The sequence below is a fragment of the Neomonachus schauinslandi genome, chromosome 3 (assembly GCF_002201575.2).
Source record: "Neomonachus schauinslandi chromosome 3, ASM220157v2, whole genome shotgun sequence".
Taxonomy (NCBI): Eukaryota; Metazoa; Chordata; class Mammalia; order Carnivora; family Phocidae; genus Neomonachus; species Neomonachus schauinslandi.
Window position 1 is genome coordinate 53,656,486 of NC_058405.1, and position 16,550 is coordinate 53,673,035.

The 16,550-nt window shown below is 45.2% G+C and overlaps 1 protein-coding gene across 3 annotated transcripts in view; it reads right to left on the minus strand.

Annotated features, from left to right (window-relative positions):
• ENOX1 (ecto-NOX disulfide-thiol exchanger 1) overlaps positions 1 to 16,550 on the minus strand; it is a 210,923-nt gene that overhangs the window by 87,754 nt on the left and 106,619 nt on the right. For all 3 annotated transcript variants that reach the window (XM_044913177.1, XM_021697871.2, XM_021697870.2), the window contains one exon: positions 13,082 to 13,266. In XM_044913177.1, coding sequence (XP_044769112.1) covers positions 13,082 to 13,266 — 185 coding nt within the window. The remainder of the gene's footprint in view (positions 1 to 13,081; positions 13,267 to 16,550) is intronic.

Here is a 16,550-nt window from a genome sequence, read left to right on the forward strand (position 1 = left end):
CCCGGGGTTGGAGCCATTCTCTGGGAGCCCGGAGCCTCACTGGCCACGTTGGAGAGGGTCAGGGACTAGCCAGCTCCCCGGGACGTGCAGCGCCAGCAGAGAGCATTCATGACCTCTAAAGACAGAAGGACCTGATCAATCCTAATATGTCAACCAAGACTTCTCAGAAGGCCAGTTCTATTCAGTCAGTGAGATGAGATTATGACTTGTTTGGGCATGAGTTGGTTGAGAGTTTTCTGTTACACAATCAATTGTGTGCGGTGACTCAACAATGTGTTTTCTTCATTCATTTATTCAGATGGTGGTTGGGGAGGAACTACTACATTAGCCCTAAGAGACTGGTCTCTTAGGTGCTAGCATTAGTTTCAGCTGTGATGTCAGAAGAAAAAAGAAATGAATACTCCTTTAACCTGTTGGGGGCAAAATAGCCCCTGTGCCTCAACTCATTTTTCAGGGGCATGGGAGACAGATACAAATGAGTGTAAAAGAAAAAGGTTCTCAGAATGCAAGCAAGTAGGGGGAGGCAGAGTGAGGACCCGAGAACCAGAAACTGGGAGCCCTGGGCAGTGGAGGGGACAAGGTGGCCATGGGGCACTTAGCTCAGTGACTTAATCTCTCCATTTGATTACAACTAGGAAGTAATGCTCGATTGAGGGGGGCTCACTAATGCCCTTCCTGGTTTTAATATTCTGTATTTTGTGGTTCTCTTGCTGTAACAATAGTGGTAAAACTGAGCCCATATCCAGTCCAGATTTTGTATCTAAAACAAAATTCCCATTATCATCTTATTCTACCTTGCTTTTTTACCGTGAGTGGACCCCACAGCCAAAGCAAAGCATGGGTTTCGCATGAGAAATGGCCAGAAAACTGTGGACTTAAAAGCAAGCCAGTCAGTCATCAGCTGGGCAGAAAAGCTGACTGGAAAGACCAGCCTAATGACCTAAGACCTGAGGGCCCGCAGGGCAAGGCTCGGACCTGGGAGTGCCCCTTCAATGACGTGGCGATTCTCTGAAATCAATCTGAGCTCGTATCATCAGATGCAGAGTAGCAAAACTACATTATACCCCCCTTTTTCCTTCTCCCCAAATGATAAATAAGAGGATTACTGGGGGGGGATTATCTTGTAAAGAGAAACTCAGCACCACAGCTTTTTAATGGACTTCAGTTAGCTCATTACCAAAACCTTCCTGAGATAAACTGTGAGTAGCACAATTTAAGAAACACAAACCACTGGTGCGGGCAGCTGGGTGACTCAGCTGGTTAAGCGTCTGACTCCTGATTTCGGCTCAGGTCATGATCTCAGGGTTGTGAGATTGAGCCCCATGTTGGGCTCCACACTCAAAGCAGAGTCTGCTTAAGATTCTCTCTCCCCCTCTGCCCCTCCCGCCACTCATGTGCACACTCGCTCTCTCTAATAAATAAATTAAAAAAAAAAAAAAAGAAATACAAACCACGGGGGAAGAAATAGTAGTCCAGGCGAAAAGAAGACAAGGTGCACAGAGAATTAGTGAAGGACGAAATTGCAGGGTACCACTCTGTGTTTAAATGGTTGAGATATGTATAATGCACTGGCTCAGGGAAAGACTTACTCAAGATAAAATGTAAATCGTGGGTGAAAAGACACACCTCTCACACGGCGAGTGAGAGTCCCCCTGTGCTCGCTAATGCAAGTCCTCGGACTGGAATACCTGAGCAATACCTGGTTTCAATGAATTGAGGTGGTGGTGGTGGCTGACAGAAGAGACAGAAGGTGTAGGCATGGGGGAGGACAGCAGAATAAATTAGGAGAACAAAAGGAAGAAGAAGAAAAGTGATAATGCAGCTCTGAAAAGTCACTCTGTTCGTCTTTCACTTACAAGCACCACTTGTAACACGCCTTCCTTGGAAACCTACAACCCGGGTTCAAATATCCTCTCTCCTTTTCTAGCTTCCCACTACTGCCAGAATATAATAGAGCTGTTGTGGCTGTTTACTAAGAGTGTGTGTGTGTGTGTGTGTGTGTGTGTGATAGAGAGGGAGGGAGGGAGAAAGGAGGCAGCACAGAGGCACACAGAAAGCACAAAACCAGGAGAGGTAACCACCACCCTGAGGACTCTGCATCAAGGTAAGAGCTGAGCAGGCAGGGTCTTTCCTGCGATCAACTGAATGAAGTGGGTGGCCTATCAAGTGAGGGCCAGATGGGGCACTAACTTTGCTTACGTTTCCCTTGATGACTATTCAGGGTGCTTTGTTAAACAGAGGAGAAAACACAGTCTTTAACTAACCGTCTAAGATCTCGGAGCTGAATTCCCAATCCCACACTTTGGTGACAATTCCAGAAATGTCAGCCGACCGAATGTGGCTATTGCGCTGGTCAGTGGGCATGATCTGGGGCATGCTTACCACTTGCTGTGTGAGAGTGCTTTAGAGAGGAAGCCTGAAAGGACAGCCGTAAATGTTAACAACTGTTGTATCTGGGTGGTGACACTAGGAGCGATTTCTGTCTCCTTTCTATGCTTCTTTTAGGTGTCCAAGTTTGCTGCATGGAGCGTATATTCTTTTGTGAAAAGGAAAATAAAACAAAAATCAAAATGACAAACCTAGACCCAGAAAAACTGCAACTCCCGCCCACGTTTGTCTTCCTCGCTCTTTATGCTCGCCTCAGATAAAAAGGATTTTTTTTTTTCCCTCTGACTCATTCCTCTCCTTCCTTCTTTGTCTCCACGCTGTGTTGTCGTGTCCACCAGGGTTCTCCCCGCGTTCTCTCCAGGGCGCTCCTTTCTCAGGAGGAGGAGGAGGAGACTGGCTGGTCTTCCACCCGCCCTCCTGTTTCCTCTTCTCACCAGCTGCACGGAGAGAGCCCCGGGGCCCTGCTCCCTCCCCGCGCTGCTCAGTCGGAGAGGCGGATAATGACAGCAGTCTGGCTGGGAGCGTGAAAAGGGCTGTATAGAGGGGGCAGGGTGTGCTGGCCGGGTTCGGGGCGCCGCAGGCAGGGCAGGAGGCTGCCTCTGAGTGTTGGCAGACCGCAGAGAGAAGTCAAGGCCAGGACACGGGGATTCATTTCAGCATCTGTGGCTGGAGGGAGAGATGCTAGCGGGTCCGACGGATGGAAAGGCCAGTGCGTGTCTGCTGCCGAAGCCCGTTTTGATTTACTACATTTAAGAAAAGATCCATTTCACTATAAATCTGGTACTCTTGGTGTCCTAGGGCCTTGAAGTCAGGAGGCAATTTCCAAAGGAGGTGGTGGAAGGGAGGGTCGTTCAAAGGTCATCCAAGGGCTGCAGCTGACAGTGGTGGAAAAAGCAGAGTTGCTTTATCCTGGAGATGCTGCAAATCTACGGGAGATTCGCTAGTTCCCGTGGCAGATGTCGGGGAAAGCAGTCAAAGGTAGAAGCCAAACGATTTTAAATGGTCTGCAGGGCAATGTCATTATTTCTACCCCTGGCTCCTACATTGATTCGGCTGCTAGCCTCATTATTTTTCAAAGGGATGATTACTAATGAGGATGCATTTGATGATCGCATTAATTAATGGAAGAGCAGGGTAACTAATTATGAGATGAAGCCTCCCATAGTTATTATTAGGGCTTCTTCTTCCCTTCCCAGAAATGAAGAGATTTATTTTCCAAGTTCACATTTAATAAATAAAAGCCACATGTATGTTATTTTCTATTTGCTAGCTCTTACTCTGCTAATGGGAAGACCCAATCCGGGGCTACGACAGAGTCGGAAAACAGGCAGTGGGTTCTTGCCAGTAATATTTCTAGCAATCTACAAGCATAGGAAGGGCCGAGCTTTCTGCTCTTCTGACGACTACAGTTCTGGAGCACCACTTAAGAGAGTTCCCTGTGGACAGTGTTAGAAGAACAGACAGAACGCAGGGGTTGTGACAGACAGACCTGGGTTGGCGTTCTGAGTCTGCCAGGAACATGCTGTACCCCGGGTGAGCCACTGGACATCTCTCGGTCTCCATTTCCTACCTGAGAAGCTGAGATAAGCACTCAGAGTTCAAGTGCTCCTGAGCTGTGAGCACTGGGGGCAGTGATGTGAATCAGCAGTGGGGACGGGCCTCCGGGGGCAACAGCGGGGGGGCCACCGGCTATCAGGAAACTCCCATTTGGATGTGTCCAGACTTGGTATGCAAATCCCGTATCTTCTCGTAAACCTTTCCATTTCTTCATATTTTTATGTAAAATGGGGCACTCACGCTTCATGTAATACCTGTCCAAACTGTTCATATACATGATCCCGTCTGATTGCAACAGCCCCTGACTGAGGGTGGTGCACCTGTCGTCCGCAGGAAGAGCCCGAGGTTCAGACGGGCTGACTGACACAAAGGTGTACAGAATACAGGCTAGAGCGACCTCTTCATTCTACTGGTTCAGGGTTTTCATTTCCTTGTGCAAAATCTTGGTGCCACTCAGCGAGCAGAGAGGCAGTTAGTGATCTCCTTCCTTATCTTATGGTCTCTGTCCAGTGAAAACGGCAAGATACCCTGTGGCCCATCCTCGTTTGAAACTGCTAAAAAAAAAAAAAAACTTAAGGAGGTTTCCCCTCCCTTATCATTGCTTCCCGTTTTTGTATCTTGTCCAGAGTCAGATGGGAATGCGCTTTTAAAACTTCCCGACCCCCTGTGTAGATGTCAGCTATGATTATTTCAAACAGGTCGGGCTTTGTAATGGAAAGTGTTGGGCCAAGAATCAGAGAATCGGTTTCTTTTCTTTTCTTTTTTTAAAGATTTTATTTATTTTTCAGAAAGAGAGAGAGAGAGAGCACAAGCAGGGGAAGTAGCAGGGAGAGGGAGAAGCAGACTCCCCGCTGAGAAGAGAACCCTATGTGAGGCTTGATCCCAGGACCCTGGGATCATGACCTGAGCCGAAGGCAGATGCTTAACCGACTGAGCCACCCAGGCTGCCCAGAGAATCGGTTTCTATTTCTGGTTCCAAATGTACCTAATGACCCTCCAAGAGTCTCACACCAAAGTGGGATGCACACATTCTTCAGATGTGCCAGGGATTGCAATCTGCAAGTGCTAGAAAATACACATGCTCCTGGTGGGAACTCTATACATGACTTTTAAGCAGCCTCATGAAAGGTGCCACTGAATTACAAATGAGGATTATCATCACTGTCTCATGGGCTGCTATCATAATGCATCACCCCAAGACACCTGGCTAAAGAATGGGTAGAGAATGAAAGTACACACTCGGGGGAAGTGAAGTACCAAAAAAAAAAAAAGGTAAGACAATAGTGGACCCCAAATTGGCTGTGGTGAACCTTGATGTCCAGGCCTCAAAACTTTTAAAAGCCACATCATCTGAGAGATATGTATGTTATATACGCTTTCTGGTTCTAGTAAAATGTCAAAGACTTTTAATATGAACGGGTAATGTTTTAGGAGTTGTTTTCTATTCAGAAAGAAAAAGATGTCAGTGAGGAAGTTGAAACAGAATCAAATCAACATAGGGTGTGTCTCTGTAGTTGTCCCTTGTCTAGATTCCAGATCTGTATGTGTGTGTTTCTGTACACACATATTTTTTGAACTTTATAAGATTAAAGGTTTTACTATTTACACACGAAAGTCTAAATAAAAGAAAGCCTCTTTCTCTACGCTGTAACAATGTGATTTTCTTTTTTGTTGTTAATAATGTGATTTTTCTGGCCCTGTCCAGTGATACCGAATTATTTTCTGCACTGATGTTTTCATATATTAAAGATATTATGATAACGTTGTTATAGGCTTCTTCCTGAATGAGGAAACAACCAGATCATGATGTATGTGCTATTTCTTCCTTCTAACCGAACATTTTTGAGGTTCATAAACCCTACTGAGAAGGAATCCCCAGAATACATTGTAGCTGAAATTCCAAACTAATCAACCCTTAGTTTACTTGTTTAAATATTTCATAAAACCTCTTAAAATATAATTTATCATTATAAAAATGTTGAATTTCTTCTTTTGGAAAAATGTCTGTTTCCCTTTTTCTTGTTCTATGTTTATGTTTGTGTTATTTTCCTTATTATTTTTTTTTTTTTGACTACAGAAGAACTGTTCTTCCCACTGTGTCTTCCGTGACCTCTCCATATCCTTCTCCTCCTTCACTCTAGAATAGCTTCTATTCCTCTACTCTGTGCACAGCCATTTGAGCTGATGCTTCCCCCCCACCACCCCATCAGGTCTTTTTTCTCAATTCCCTGCTTCTTTTACTCCTCTAGGACAAAAAAACCAAAACTGAGTGGATAAAAAGTTAACCATTTCTCTATCATTATTCCAGATTTCAGCCTCTTTCTATTTGCCTCCCTTTTCCTTCAACCTAAAACCTTCCTAATTTGTGTATCTGCCCCCTTGTCCGGAAGCAGCTATCTTTACTCCTAAACATGCTGCTTTAAGTGTCCTCTGAGACATCTGTAAAATGTGCCCGCTGTTCTTGCTTTCCCTATAGATTTCTGACAGCCGGAATAATTTGCAATACCCTTCCCCTGTCCACCTCACGGGCCCACATCTTAAACAAAAATTCATCAGGGGCGCCTGGGTAGCTCAGTTGGTGAAGTGTCTGCCTTCAGCTCGGGTCATGATCCCGGGGTCCTGGGATCGAGTCCCGCATCGGGCTCCCTGCTCAGCGGAGAGCCTGCTTCTCCCTCTCCCTCTGCCACTCCCCCGCTTGTGCTCTCTCTCTGTCAAATAAAGAAATAAAACCTTAAAAAAAAAAAAGAAAAAGAATTCATCAGAGGACTAGATTAAAGTTCAAAGCCCCTGAAACAGGTTCTTGTTCAAGATGTCAGACACAGAACATGTGTGTCTGCTCTTTGGTTTTCCTTCTTCTGGAAACGCAATTAAGCTGGCTGTCAGTGAATACACCTAAAAGAGCAGAGAGAATGGGAAGGGACTTCCAGGGAGCTCTCACATAAGACAGATTCTGGCATTTGTGGGAACCCCAACTGTCCTGCAAGTGAAGCCTGGCAGTTAAGGCAACACTGCATGGGAGGAGGCACCACGGCTTGGAGGGGTAGGGAGGAGGAGAGCGGGACCCAGCCGCGAGCACGGCCACCCCCACAGCTCCCTGGGGAAGTCATCCCGAGCTGCCAAATGGAAGCACACCAGCCAACACCACCCCATGAGAAGAAACCTGCAGCAGCAAAGAGACAGACTGAGACACAAAACCAAAGACCCAATCCTGGAATAAATAGAAATGACTCAGGAACAAACAGAATTTTAAGCATTCTAATTAGTATTCTCAAAAAGATTTGAGAAGATACTGAAACCAAAAAACTAAGAGTGTACAAAGAGACAATAATAGAAGAAGAAGAAGAACACTTGGAAATAAAATAACATAATGATCAAATAGAAACTGCAGTGGAAAGGATAAAAGATACAGTTTAAACAGATAACAGGAGAAAAAAAATGGTAACGAGCACGTAGCATCAGCTTCGTAAAGGTCCGTTATCTGACTGGTGGGCATTTCAGAAAGAAAATCAAAACGGAAAACAAAAGTGAAAAATTATTAAGGAAACAGAGACACTCCTGTTGCAAACTCCTGCTACATCTGTCTGTGTTCCTTACCTGCCGAACTTTTCCCAGGTTCTTCCCAGCACCACCTCTTGAAGCCGGCTGGGAGCAGCGGGCCTCCTGGGCTTCCTAGGATTTTTGTAATTTTTAAGGGACGTGCTTTTTATGTTTCAGAAAAAAATTTTGTTTTAAATCCTCTGAAATTTTCTTGGATGTGCTCATTTTACCTGTCTTTCCCTAAAATTTTCTAATGGTCAAAAACACCACCATCCCCACCACAGCAGCCTTCTGCCCCAGGGCCATCAACACCACTACCTACGGCACCATTCCTGCCGCCATGATCATCATCCTGGCTTTGACATGTTTGCATAAGACTTTACTGCATTGGAACGTGGGAGAGGAAATGAGCACAAACCTTTCATTGTCTCTCTTATTTATTTATTTACGTACTTATGTATATTTAGATTTATTTATTTATTTATTTTAGAGACAGAGAGCGAGCGAGCTGGGGGAGGGGCCGAGGGAGAGAGAATCCTCAAGCAGACTCCCCCCCTGAGCACAAAGTCTGACGTGGGGCTTCATCCCAGGACCCTGAGATTATGACCTGAGTCAAAATCAAGAGTTGGCCACCCAACCGACTGAGCTACTCAGGCGCCTCTCATTATCTCTTTTAAAAAGTACTTACTAAGCAACTGAATAGTTTAGAGAGGATTTCAGACAAGATGATTTACTTATGTGGTCAGATATACTCACTGATGTCATTTCAACACACTTTCATTTATTTCTTAATATCTGTCCCAAAGACGAGTTCTTGAGCAACATTTGGCAAAACTAGCTGGGGTAACTATATATTTTAGGAAAATAATAGTATTATATGTCTCTGTCTCCTTCTGTAAAATTAGATTAGTGAGGTTTATAATACATAAACAGAAAAATCATACAGATATTCCTTTTCCAGCATAAGGAGAAAAACACTTGTCAGTTAATTTCTAAAATGCTGTCAATTATAATAATCCTCTTTTCCCCAGTTTTGTTCTGATCTTGCTAAATAAAAGTTGTCAAGACAGCTGACTAGCCCTGGTCTTCAACTAATGTCAAGCCAAGAGTGTTAGAAATCCACTGCTCTATATGGGCCAATGGTTTACTGGCCTAAAGACAGCTGGTCTTCAGATGACATTTGCTAACACTATTAAAAAGCATTGGCTCAAAGTATTTATGAGGGACCCTTCTGACATAATCATCATCAGTCACACACAGTTTTATGATCAGCAGCTTACAATGGGATCCTGTTGTGATATGAATATTTACCAGTCTTGTCAATATGATTTACAAAAGGCTTCAAAAGGAATTGATTTTTAAATTGGTTATTTAAAAATATGATATATTGACCTATCCTCATGAATGAAAATACAAGTACTATTTAAATTTAGGTGTGGTTAAAACCATAATGAGATACCACTCTATACTTACTACAGTGGCTAAAAAAGATAAAACAAAACAAAACAGACCAACCTTACCAAGCGCTGACTGACAAGGAGACAGAACGACTGGAATTTTCCCATATCCCATGGGAATGCATGATGGTAAAGACACTTTGGGAAACAGTCCAGCCGTTTCTTAAAAAAGTTAAACACACTCACCATATGACCCAGCAATTCTAGTCCTAGGTATTTACCCAAGTGAAATGAAAATTTATGTCCTAACAAAAAGTCTGTAAGTGAATGTTTGCAGCACATTTATTCATCTTAGCCCCAAAGAGGAAACCACCCATAAGTCCATTAACTGGTGACTAGATAAACAAATTATGGCTCTTCCTTACATTGGGATACTATTCAGCATAAAAAGGTATGAACTACTGATACACATGGCGAGGCGACGTGGGGGAATCTCAAAATCATTACGCTAGCTGAGAGAAGCCAGACTCGAAAGTTCATTCTGTATAATTCCACTTATATGACATTCTGGAAAAGGCAAAACCATAAAAGGTAGAAAACAAATCTGTGGTTGCTGGGAGTCAGGTTGACTAAAAAAGGGGATAAGGGAATTTTTTTGGGGGGTGATAGAACAATTTTATATATTGATTGTGGTAGTGGTTTCATGAGTGTATCAATTTGTCAAAATTCATAGAACGGCAGCCCTAAAAAGAATATTTTTATTATATGTACATTTTGCCTCAATAAATTCAGTGTGATAATTGGAAGATACATAAGAGTTTAAGATAGGTATATCCTTTCCTTTTATACTTAAAGATACAAAGGAAAGCCAACAACCTCGCTCTCCTTATGGCAGAGAGAGGTTAACTTCATTGCCAGCTCAAGATCAGGTAAAGGCTCCGGTGTTACCATGGATACAAGCTATTATTTCCTTTTGTGTAAAATCTCTAATATTAAATGGTGACTCACATGGACTATAGGGGTAGACTCAGAAACAATCAAAGTCACCCAAGGGTTTTCAGCCCTAGGACCCCTGCCCATAACGTTTTCTTCATGAACATAAGAGAAACTATAATGTCAGTGAAGATATCTTTAAGGGATTAAAAGAAGAAAGGTTAAAAACTTTTTGGCTAAACTTGAGGGCCGTTCTAAAAACGGCACGCTAGCGTTAAGGCTGTGAAGACTATATTTTCTTTTGTTTGTTACAGAAATAATTAGGGTGCCTGGGTGGCTCAGTCGGTTAAGCGACTGCCTTCGGCTCAGGTCATGATCCTGGAGTCCCGGGATCGAGTCCCGCATCGGGCTCCCTGCTCGGCAGGGAGTCTGCTTCTCCCTCTGACCCTCCCCCATCTCATGCTCTCTCTCTCTGTCTCATTCTCTCTCTCAAATAAATAAATAAAATCTTTAAAAAAAAAAAAGAAATAATTTCCCATAGATCAGTTGCTAAAACAACAACATGTGGGAGGCTAACCTGTCCTCTAGCTGTTGACTTTCCTGTGAGATCATGGTTTTCTAATTAAGACAGTGGATAGTGGGCAGATAGAGAGTAAATTTGAAAATCAGCAGAATTCTTTGTGGTAGGGCTCAGATTAGCAAGGTGTGGTAATTTATTTAAAATGATATGAAGGTAGAAATTGACTCCTAAAGGGCACTTATTTTAGAACTCTACTTAAAATGTGTTGCCACAGAGACTGCCATGCATCCACCTAATAACCACTAAAAATTAAAATCCTAGCCGCTGCCACGTCATGAGTGCTTCCCACGTTACTAGAGGGCTACACATACCTCTAGGATGTTGCCTTGCTATTTATGGTCCAAAAATCCGGGGCTCCCCCCAGGCTCCATGCTAGTCCTTGCCTCTGTGCTTCTGTCCATTATTCCGACATTTAACAAATATATTTACCTACCATGTATCTATTAGTGATTGAATTATGTCCCCTCAAAGTTTCCATGTGGAAATCCTAGCCCCCTGTGCCTCAGAAGGTGATGTTATTTGGACTCAGAGTCATCACAGGTCTGACTAGTTAAGATGAGGTCATCCTGGAACAGCATGGGCCCCTCAGTCCTATACAAATCGTGTCCTTATAGAAAGCAGAAATGTGGACGCCGACAGGCACAGCGAGAGCGCTATGGGACAACGGAAGGCAGAAAGCGGGGTGATGTGTCTCCAAGCCAGAGAACACTGAAAGCTAGGCGACAGAACGGGGAGCAGAGTCCCCTCACAGCCCTCAGCAGAACCAACCCTGCCGACACCCTGATCTGGCACTTCTCACCTCCAGAACCGAGACAATACATTTCTGTTGTTCAAGCCAAACTCTACGGAAACCAAATCCCACAGAACAAAACAAAACTGAAGTACATTTCCTACTGACAAGAAGATTCTGCAAATGTCTGAGAGGCTGCCGCAGTGCAACACCTCCTTCAAGGGGCTGGGGGTCCGTGGTGACTTCCGGCATTGCTCCCGTGTGGAGCCCGCAGGCTGCTCGCCACTCGCCGGCGCCGACCCCCTCGCACGCTCCTCCCTCACTGACGGGCTCACCCCTACCTCCTCAGACCACTCTCAGATTCGAATCTTTGAGCACCGTCCCAGTTTTATCAACTGGTAAAGCAACTGGGGCGATCGTTCCTAGAGGAAAAGAGGGCCCATTGCATGAGGCGTGAGATGGTAGCCATGGTCTGGGGGAATCGACAGACAGACGCCGTGGTCTCTGGGGGAATCAAGAGACAGACTCTCCTCCTGGCAGGGGCGCCGAGGCACAGCCAGCGTCGGGGCATATGGACAACCCTGGCAGCCTCGCAAAGCAGCTGTTACACCCATTTCCAAGCGCGGGGACCTGAGCGGCGACTGTAATGACATTTTCCTGGCTGGCTCTGACCTCTGAATTGCACTGATTTGTCTAACACACACTGTGAAACATCAACCAGTTCGGACTCAAAGCCAAGACTCAAAAATTGCTTTAAAATGGCAGGAGATGGTTAAGACATAATTTCTGTGACTTGATCATTAACTTGTTTATATCCCAGTCTGCACATCTTTTTTTTTTTTTAATACCCTTTCCTCTCAATTATTTTTCCCTGCTTGGCTAATGTTTCTGTAGCAGTTACCTCTAATCATTAAGACACTTTTGCAGGCAATTCATGCTCCTGATCTTGGAGAGCAGTCAATATGGATGGGGGAATTAAAACAATATCCTACTCACTATATAGTTGAGTTGCCCATCATTCTATTTACATTTCCCTTGTTTAAGTAAAAACAGGGCTTTTTTCCCCCCAGGAAAGAGTGTTTAGGTTTGTACATTCCAAGGGGTAATACAAAATACCCACGTGTGATGATAACTTATGCTGTTTTGTTCTACGGTAACTCGAAGGCTCAAACGCCGTAAGTCTATCACACGTCACTTGATGTTTTCAGGCCTCAATCCCGCTATGAGTCTTTGATTCTATTCCCCGACTGCTGTGCTGGGGTCTCCCGTCCCCTCAACCCCTCACCCCCGCAGTCCATGCTCCCTCTCCTTCCTCCAATGCCCTGCAGCTCCTGTCTCTTCCTAATGACTTCCACAGACACATCTTTAGCTTCAGTGTGGGAGGCCGAAGTCTGGCGCCCCTTCACAAAAGCACAGACACCACCCTGTTTCCAAAGTTGCCCATTCTGCTGCTTCATCCATTCCATCAACAAACATGTCTTAACTATGCACGGTCGTGTGTTCGTGAAACCCGACTAGATCCTCAGCATAATCCAGAAGAAGTGAAAACAATGGAGTTTACCTTTACACAGAGCTTGGAAACGAAAGCCTGTCAGCATGCTTTTAACTTAGAAGTTTTCAGAGGGCAAAAACACTCGTGTCATGATCTGCAAGGATTTTCTGACCATTTGCCACGAGGCTAAATTCCATCCACAAACCTCTCCACCTCCTAGGTTCTCTTCCTTAGCTTCCTACCTCGAGGGTGTATTTCTTCAACAGATTTCTTTGGCTTTGCTGTTTCTCCACATTCTGCCTTTCTGCACCCATTAGCACTTTCCTTTCCTTGTGACCCCGCATCCGGTTGCCCGTTCTCCTCCTTCACCTTTCCCGGCAAATGGCTGCCATTTCACTTCCACTTAATACGCAAGTCCCTTGCCCCCAGACAGAAGAGAAAGAAAAAAAAAATGGGGGCCCGGGTACCTGCTGCATGCCTTGCATGGTCTGCTGCAGGAACTGCAGCTGCTGGTCCTTGGTGACGGTTTCCTCTGTTCGAAAAAGCTGTTCCTTCTCTTGTTTCAGCAGCTCCACCTCATTCCTGTAGGCATCCAGCTGCCAACGGAGACTGTCGTTCTCCTCTTTGAGAGCGTAGGCCTGAGCGGCCAGGGCTGGAAGACAAACAGAACGAGCTCCAGTCAGTCACCTTCCTGCTTAGACGGAGGAGGGGGCCTTTCGTGGGAAGGGCAGTCTCTCGCCCCAGCTCGGAAACAAAACCCAAAGGCATTGCCCCAGGGCTCTGCTCTTGCGTTTGGCAGGCATCACTGCTTTCGGCAGTTGCATCTATTCTACTTATGGAGGGATGCTTGCTGGGGGCACAGGAGTCACTCCTTCCAAAGTCCTGTCTCTTGACCTCTCCCCCCAAACCCCCTCTCAGAAGTCGGCACGTGTGGCCAGGTGGTGACAGTGTCGACAACTCCAGGCAACAATCGCACCCACCCCGGTACTGTTTCTGCAGGCTGGCGCGGCGGCTCTCGGGCCCACTTTCTTTCCAGCGATCAGCCGTCCCGCGGGTTGAGGCCTGTGGCCGCCTCCCAGACCGGGAAGGAATCGACAGGCCTGCCGTTCTTCCCTGAACGGCCGCTGGGACGCATCGCACAGCTTGTTTGCGCGCTCCTATCGGAAGGGTAACCTGGTTCCATCTGTTTCACTCACAGATTAAAACTCTGCTTCCCTACAAGGCTGAGTGTTTACTCGGACACTCCTTCCTGAAACCTAACACTCTCTAGGTGCGGATCCGGACCCCACACACATCTCCATCTTACCGAGAGACAGAGACCGTTAACGCAGGGTCTTCCACATCTCAAAGTCCAGAAACAGCGGGAACTGAAGAGAAGAGAAGAGTGAATGGTACGGAACAACACTGAGGATGGTTTCCAGCTTATTGCTTTGTGGCCTCTCCAGGGATAAGATCAGTCGGTTGGACGCCCACCACGCGACAGACACTGGGGCCAGAGCTTCGTATGGACTAAGTCACTGCATCCCCCACCAAGCCTGCTCTTAAAGCCCCTCTTGACAGATGACAGAAGTGAGGCATAGAGAAGTTACAGAACTTCTCTCACCCCACAAAATAAGTAGCAAGAACAGCCTTGGGGTGTCTGGGTGGCTCAGCTGGTTAAACGTCCAACTTTTAGTTTCAGCTCAGGCCATGATCTTGTGGGTTGTGAGATCAATACCCATGTCCAGCTCCTTGCTCAGTGGGGAGTCTGCTTGAAAATTCTCTCCCTCTGCTCCTACCCCCACTCATTCTCTTTCTCTTTAAAATGAATAAATCAATCTTAAAAAAAAAAAAAAAAGTAGCATGAACAGTCTTCAAACCCAGTCTTCAAGTCACTGGGCTGTTCTGCCAGTCCAGATGCATGTAGGTCTTACCAGGCCATTTGAAACTGCTCTCGAATTCTCTCCTCCACTCTCCTACCAGTGTCCCACACTTTCTCCCCCACCCGGAGCAAATTCACACTCTACTGTTGTAAGCAAGACAAAAGCAGAAGAGAAATTTTAAAACTTATCAGAAACTCCTTCAGGGGAGTGGCTTCCAGTTTGTAAGAGCAGGATACGAGGCCTATTGTACGGCAGGTTCTCAGTGTGTGCTCATTTCCACCTCTCACCCCCCAAAACCAATCAGAGAGCACTGGAGGTCAGCCCCCTGCATGTTCCACCTTCACATAACAGTACACTGACAATCGATCTTCATGGAAGTGCTCTGAGACCCCAGTGAATTCTCTCCTCAAATATCAAACATCAAATTATGTTAATAATAGTTTTATAGTTGAGTGGCTTATGGTATTCTGCTTTGCAAAATGATTATGCATAGTACACACGGAAAGACTAATCAAATAGAACATGCAATTAACCAGAAAATTCCCTACCTCAAACCATTAGGGATCAATTAGTCAACAAGCATTTACTGCATACGGACTCTGTGCCCAGGCCTGTCTGGGCATCTTGGATCACAAAAGGAGGAGTGAGAATAGGTCTCTTCTCTCAAGCAGCTTAGAATAGCAGAGAAACTGACACATTTGTAAAGAAACTAACACATTCCAGGGAAGAGAGAACAGCCTGATGCCTGGCATATAGTAGGCACTTAGTGAATATTGGCTGGATGAACAAATAAATGAGCAGCTCTGTGTCAAGAGAATACATCCTGTAGGAGCTCAGAGAAGAGAAAGGAAATCGCAGACCAGAATAATAAAAGAGGGCTTAGAAGGCTGGAAGCCCAAGGACTGGGGAAGGACATCTCCGTCCAGAGCAAGAGCATAAGCAAAAGCCCAGGGAAGAGAACGGGAGGGAGACTATTTGGGGCAGGAAGGAGAGAAGCTCGATCCAAAAGGCAAGTGTTGGGCTGGAAGCGATGAGAGAAGGGTGAGCCATGTCAGGTGAGAGGGGACAGATGCTCGAAAGTCAGGCTAGAGAGTTCGATTCTGTGTGGCAGCCAGCTGAGAACCATTCCAGTGCCTGGGCACCGGAAGGACACGATGAAATTGGTGATTTAGTAAGATTAGTTTGGCAGTGGTGCATGGAATGAACTGGAGGCTGAAGAGAATGAAGGAAGGAAATTGTATTCAGTGTCCATGTGTGTACAAAACCAAGGAGCAGCCAATTTTACAGTTTCCGGGGACTTGTAAAATCAGAAAGTACCCACAGTATGGCCAGGAGCATGAACTAGTGCTTATTAACATCACACAGCCCAACTTCAGATCTTGTCCACACCCCGTGACACCAACTCCTGACAACTCAGTTTACCAATCCACGAGGAAATGGTTATGAGGCATCCTTTGAGAGGGATGCTGTAATAGGGCAAAATTACAGAAAATGCAAATGATGGAAAAAGTGTTGGCACTACATAAGCACATTACTACATTTAGTAGCATTCAAAGACACTTAAGTCATTTCCTTAGGAAGCTCTATTTGGCCCTTTTTCAATTTAGAGTGGCATTTTTATTATCATAACTGATAGCAGGTGTTTGTGAAGAAATCGATTAGTATGCAGGGATGGAAATTACATTTTCCAAATGAATTGCATAGTCTGCAAGATACGCTGAAATCTGTGTAGCAAAATGCAAGCAGCTATAAAGCATGTGCCAGCAACATTATTTAAATAAATTATCTGAACGTAAATACATATAGGAAAGTGCACCATCCATTATTTCATGGGCTCTCTTAGAAGCTTGTGGAATGGCACTTCTTCTTGGCTGAGCCGAGGGACTACTGTTTCTGCCAAGGAAGAGACAATGCTGTTCGCGTTTCTGGACTAGGAATGTGATATCATTATATTAAAAAAAAAACAACAACCAGCAGTTGTTAACTCTGTAACTGCCCCCCCCCCCACCAAATCAATACCATAGCCAATCCCATCAATGTTTTTATAACTGAGGCATATAACTAATTTACATTC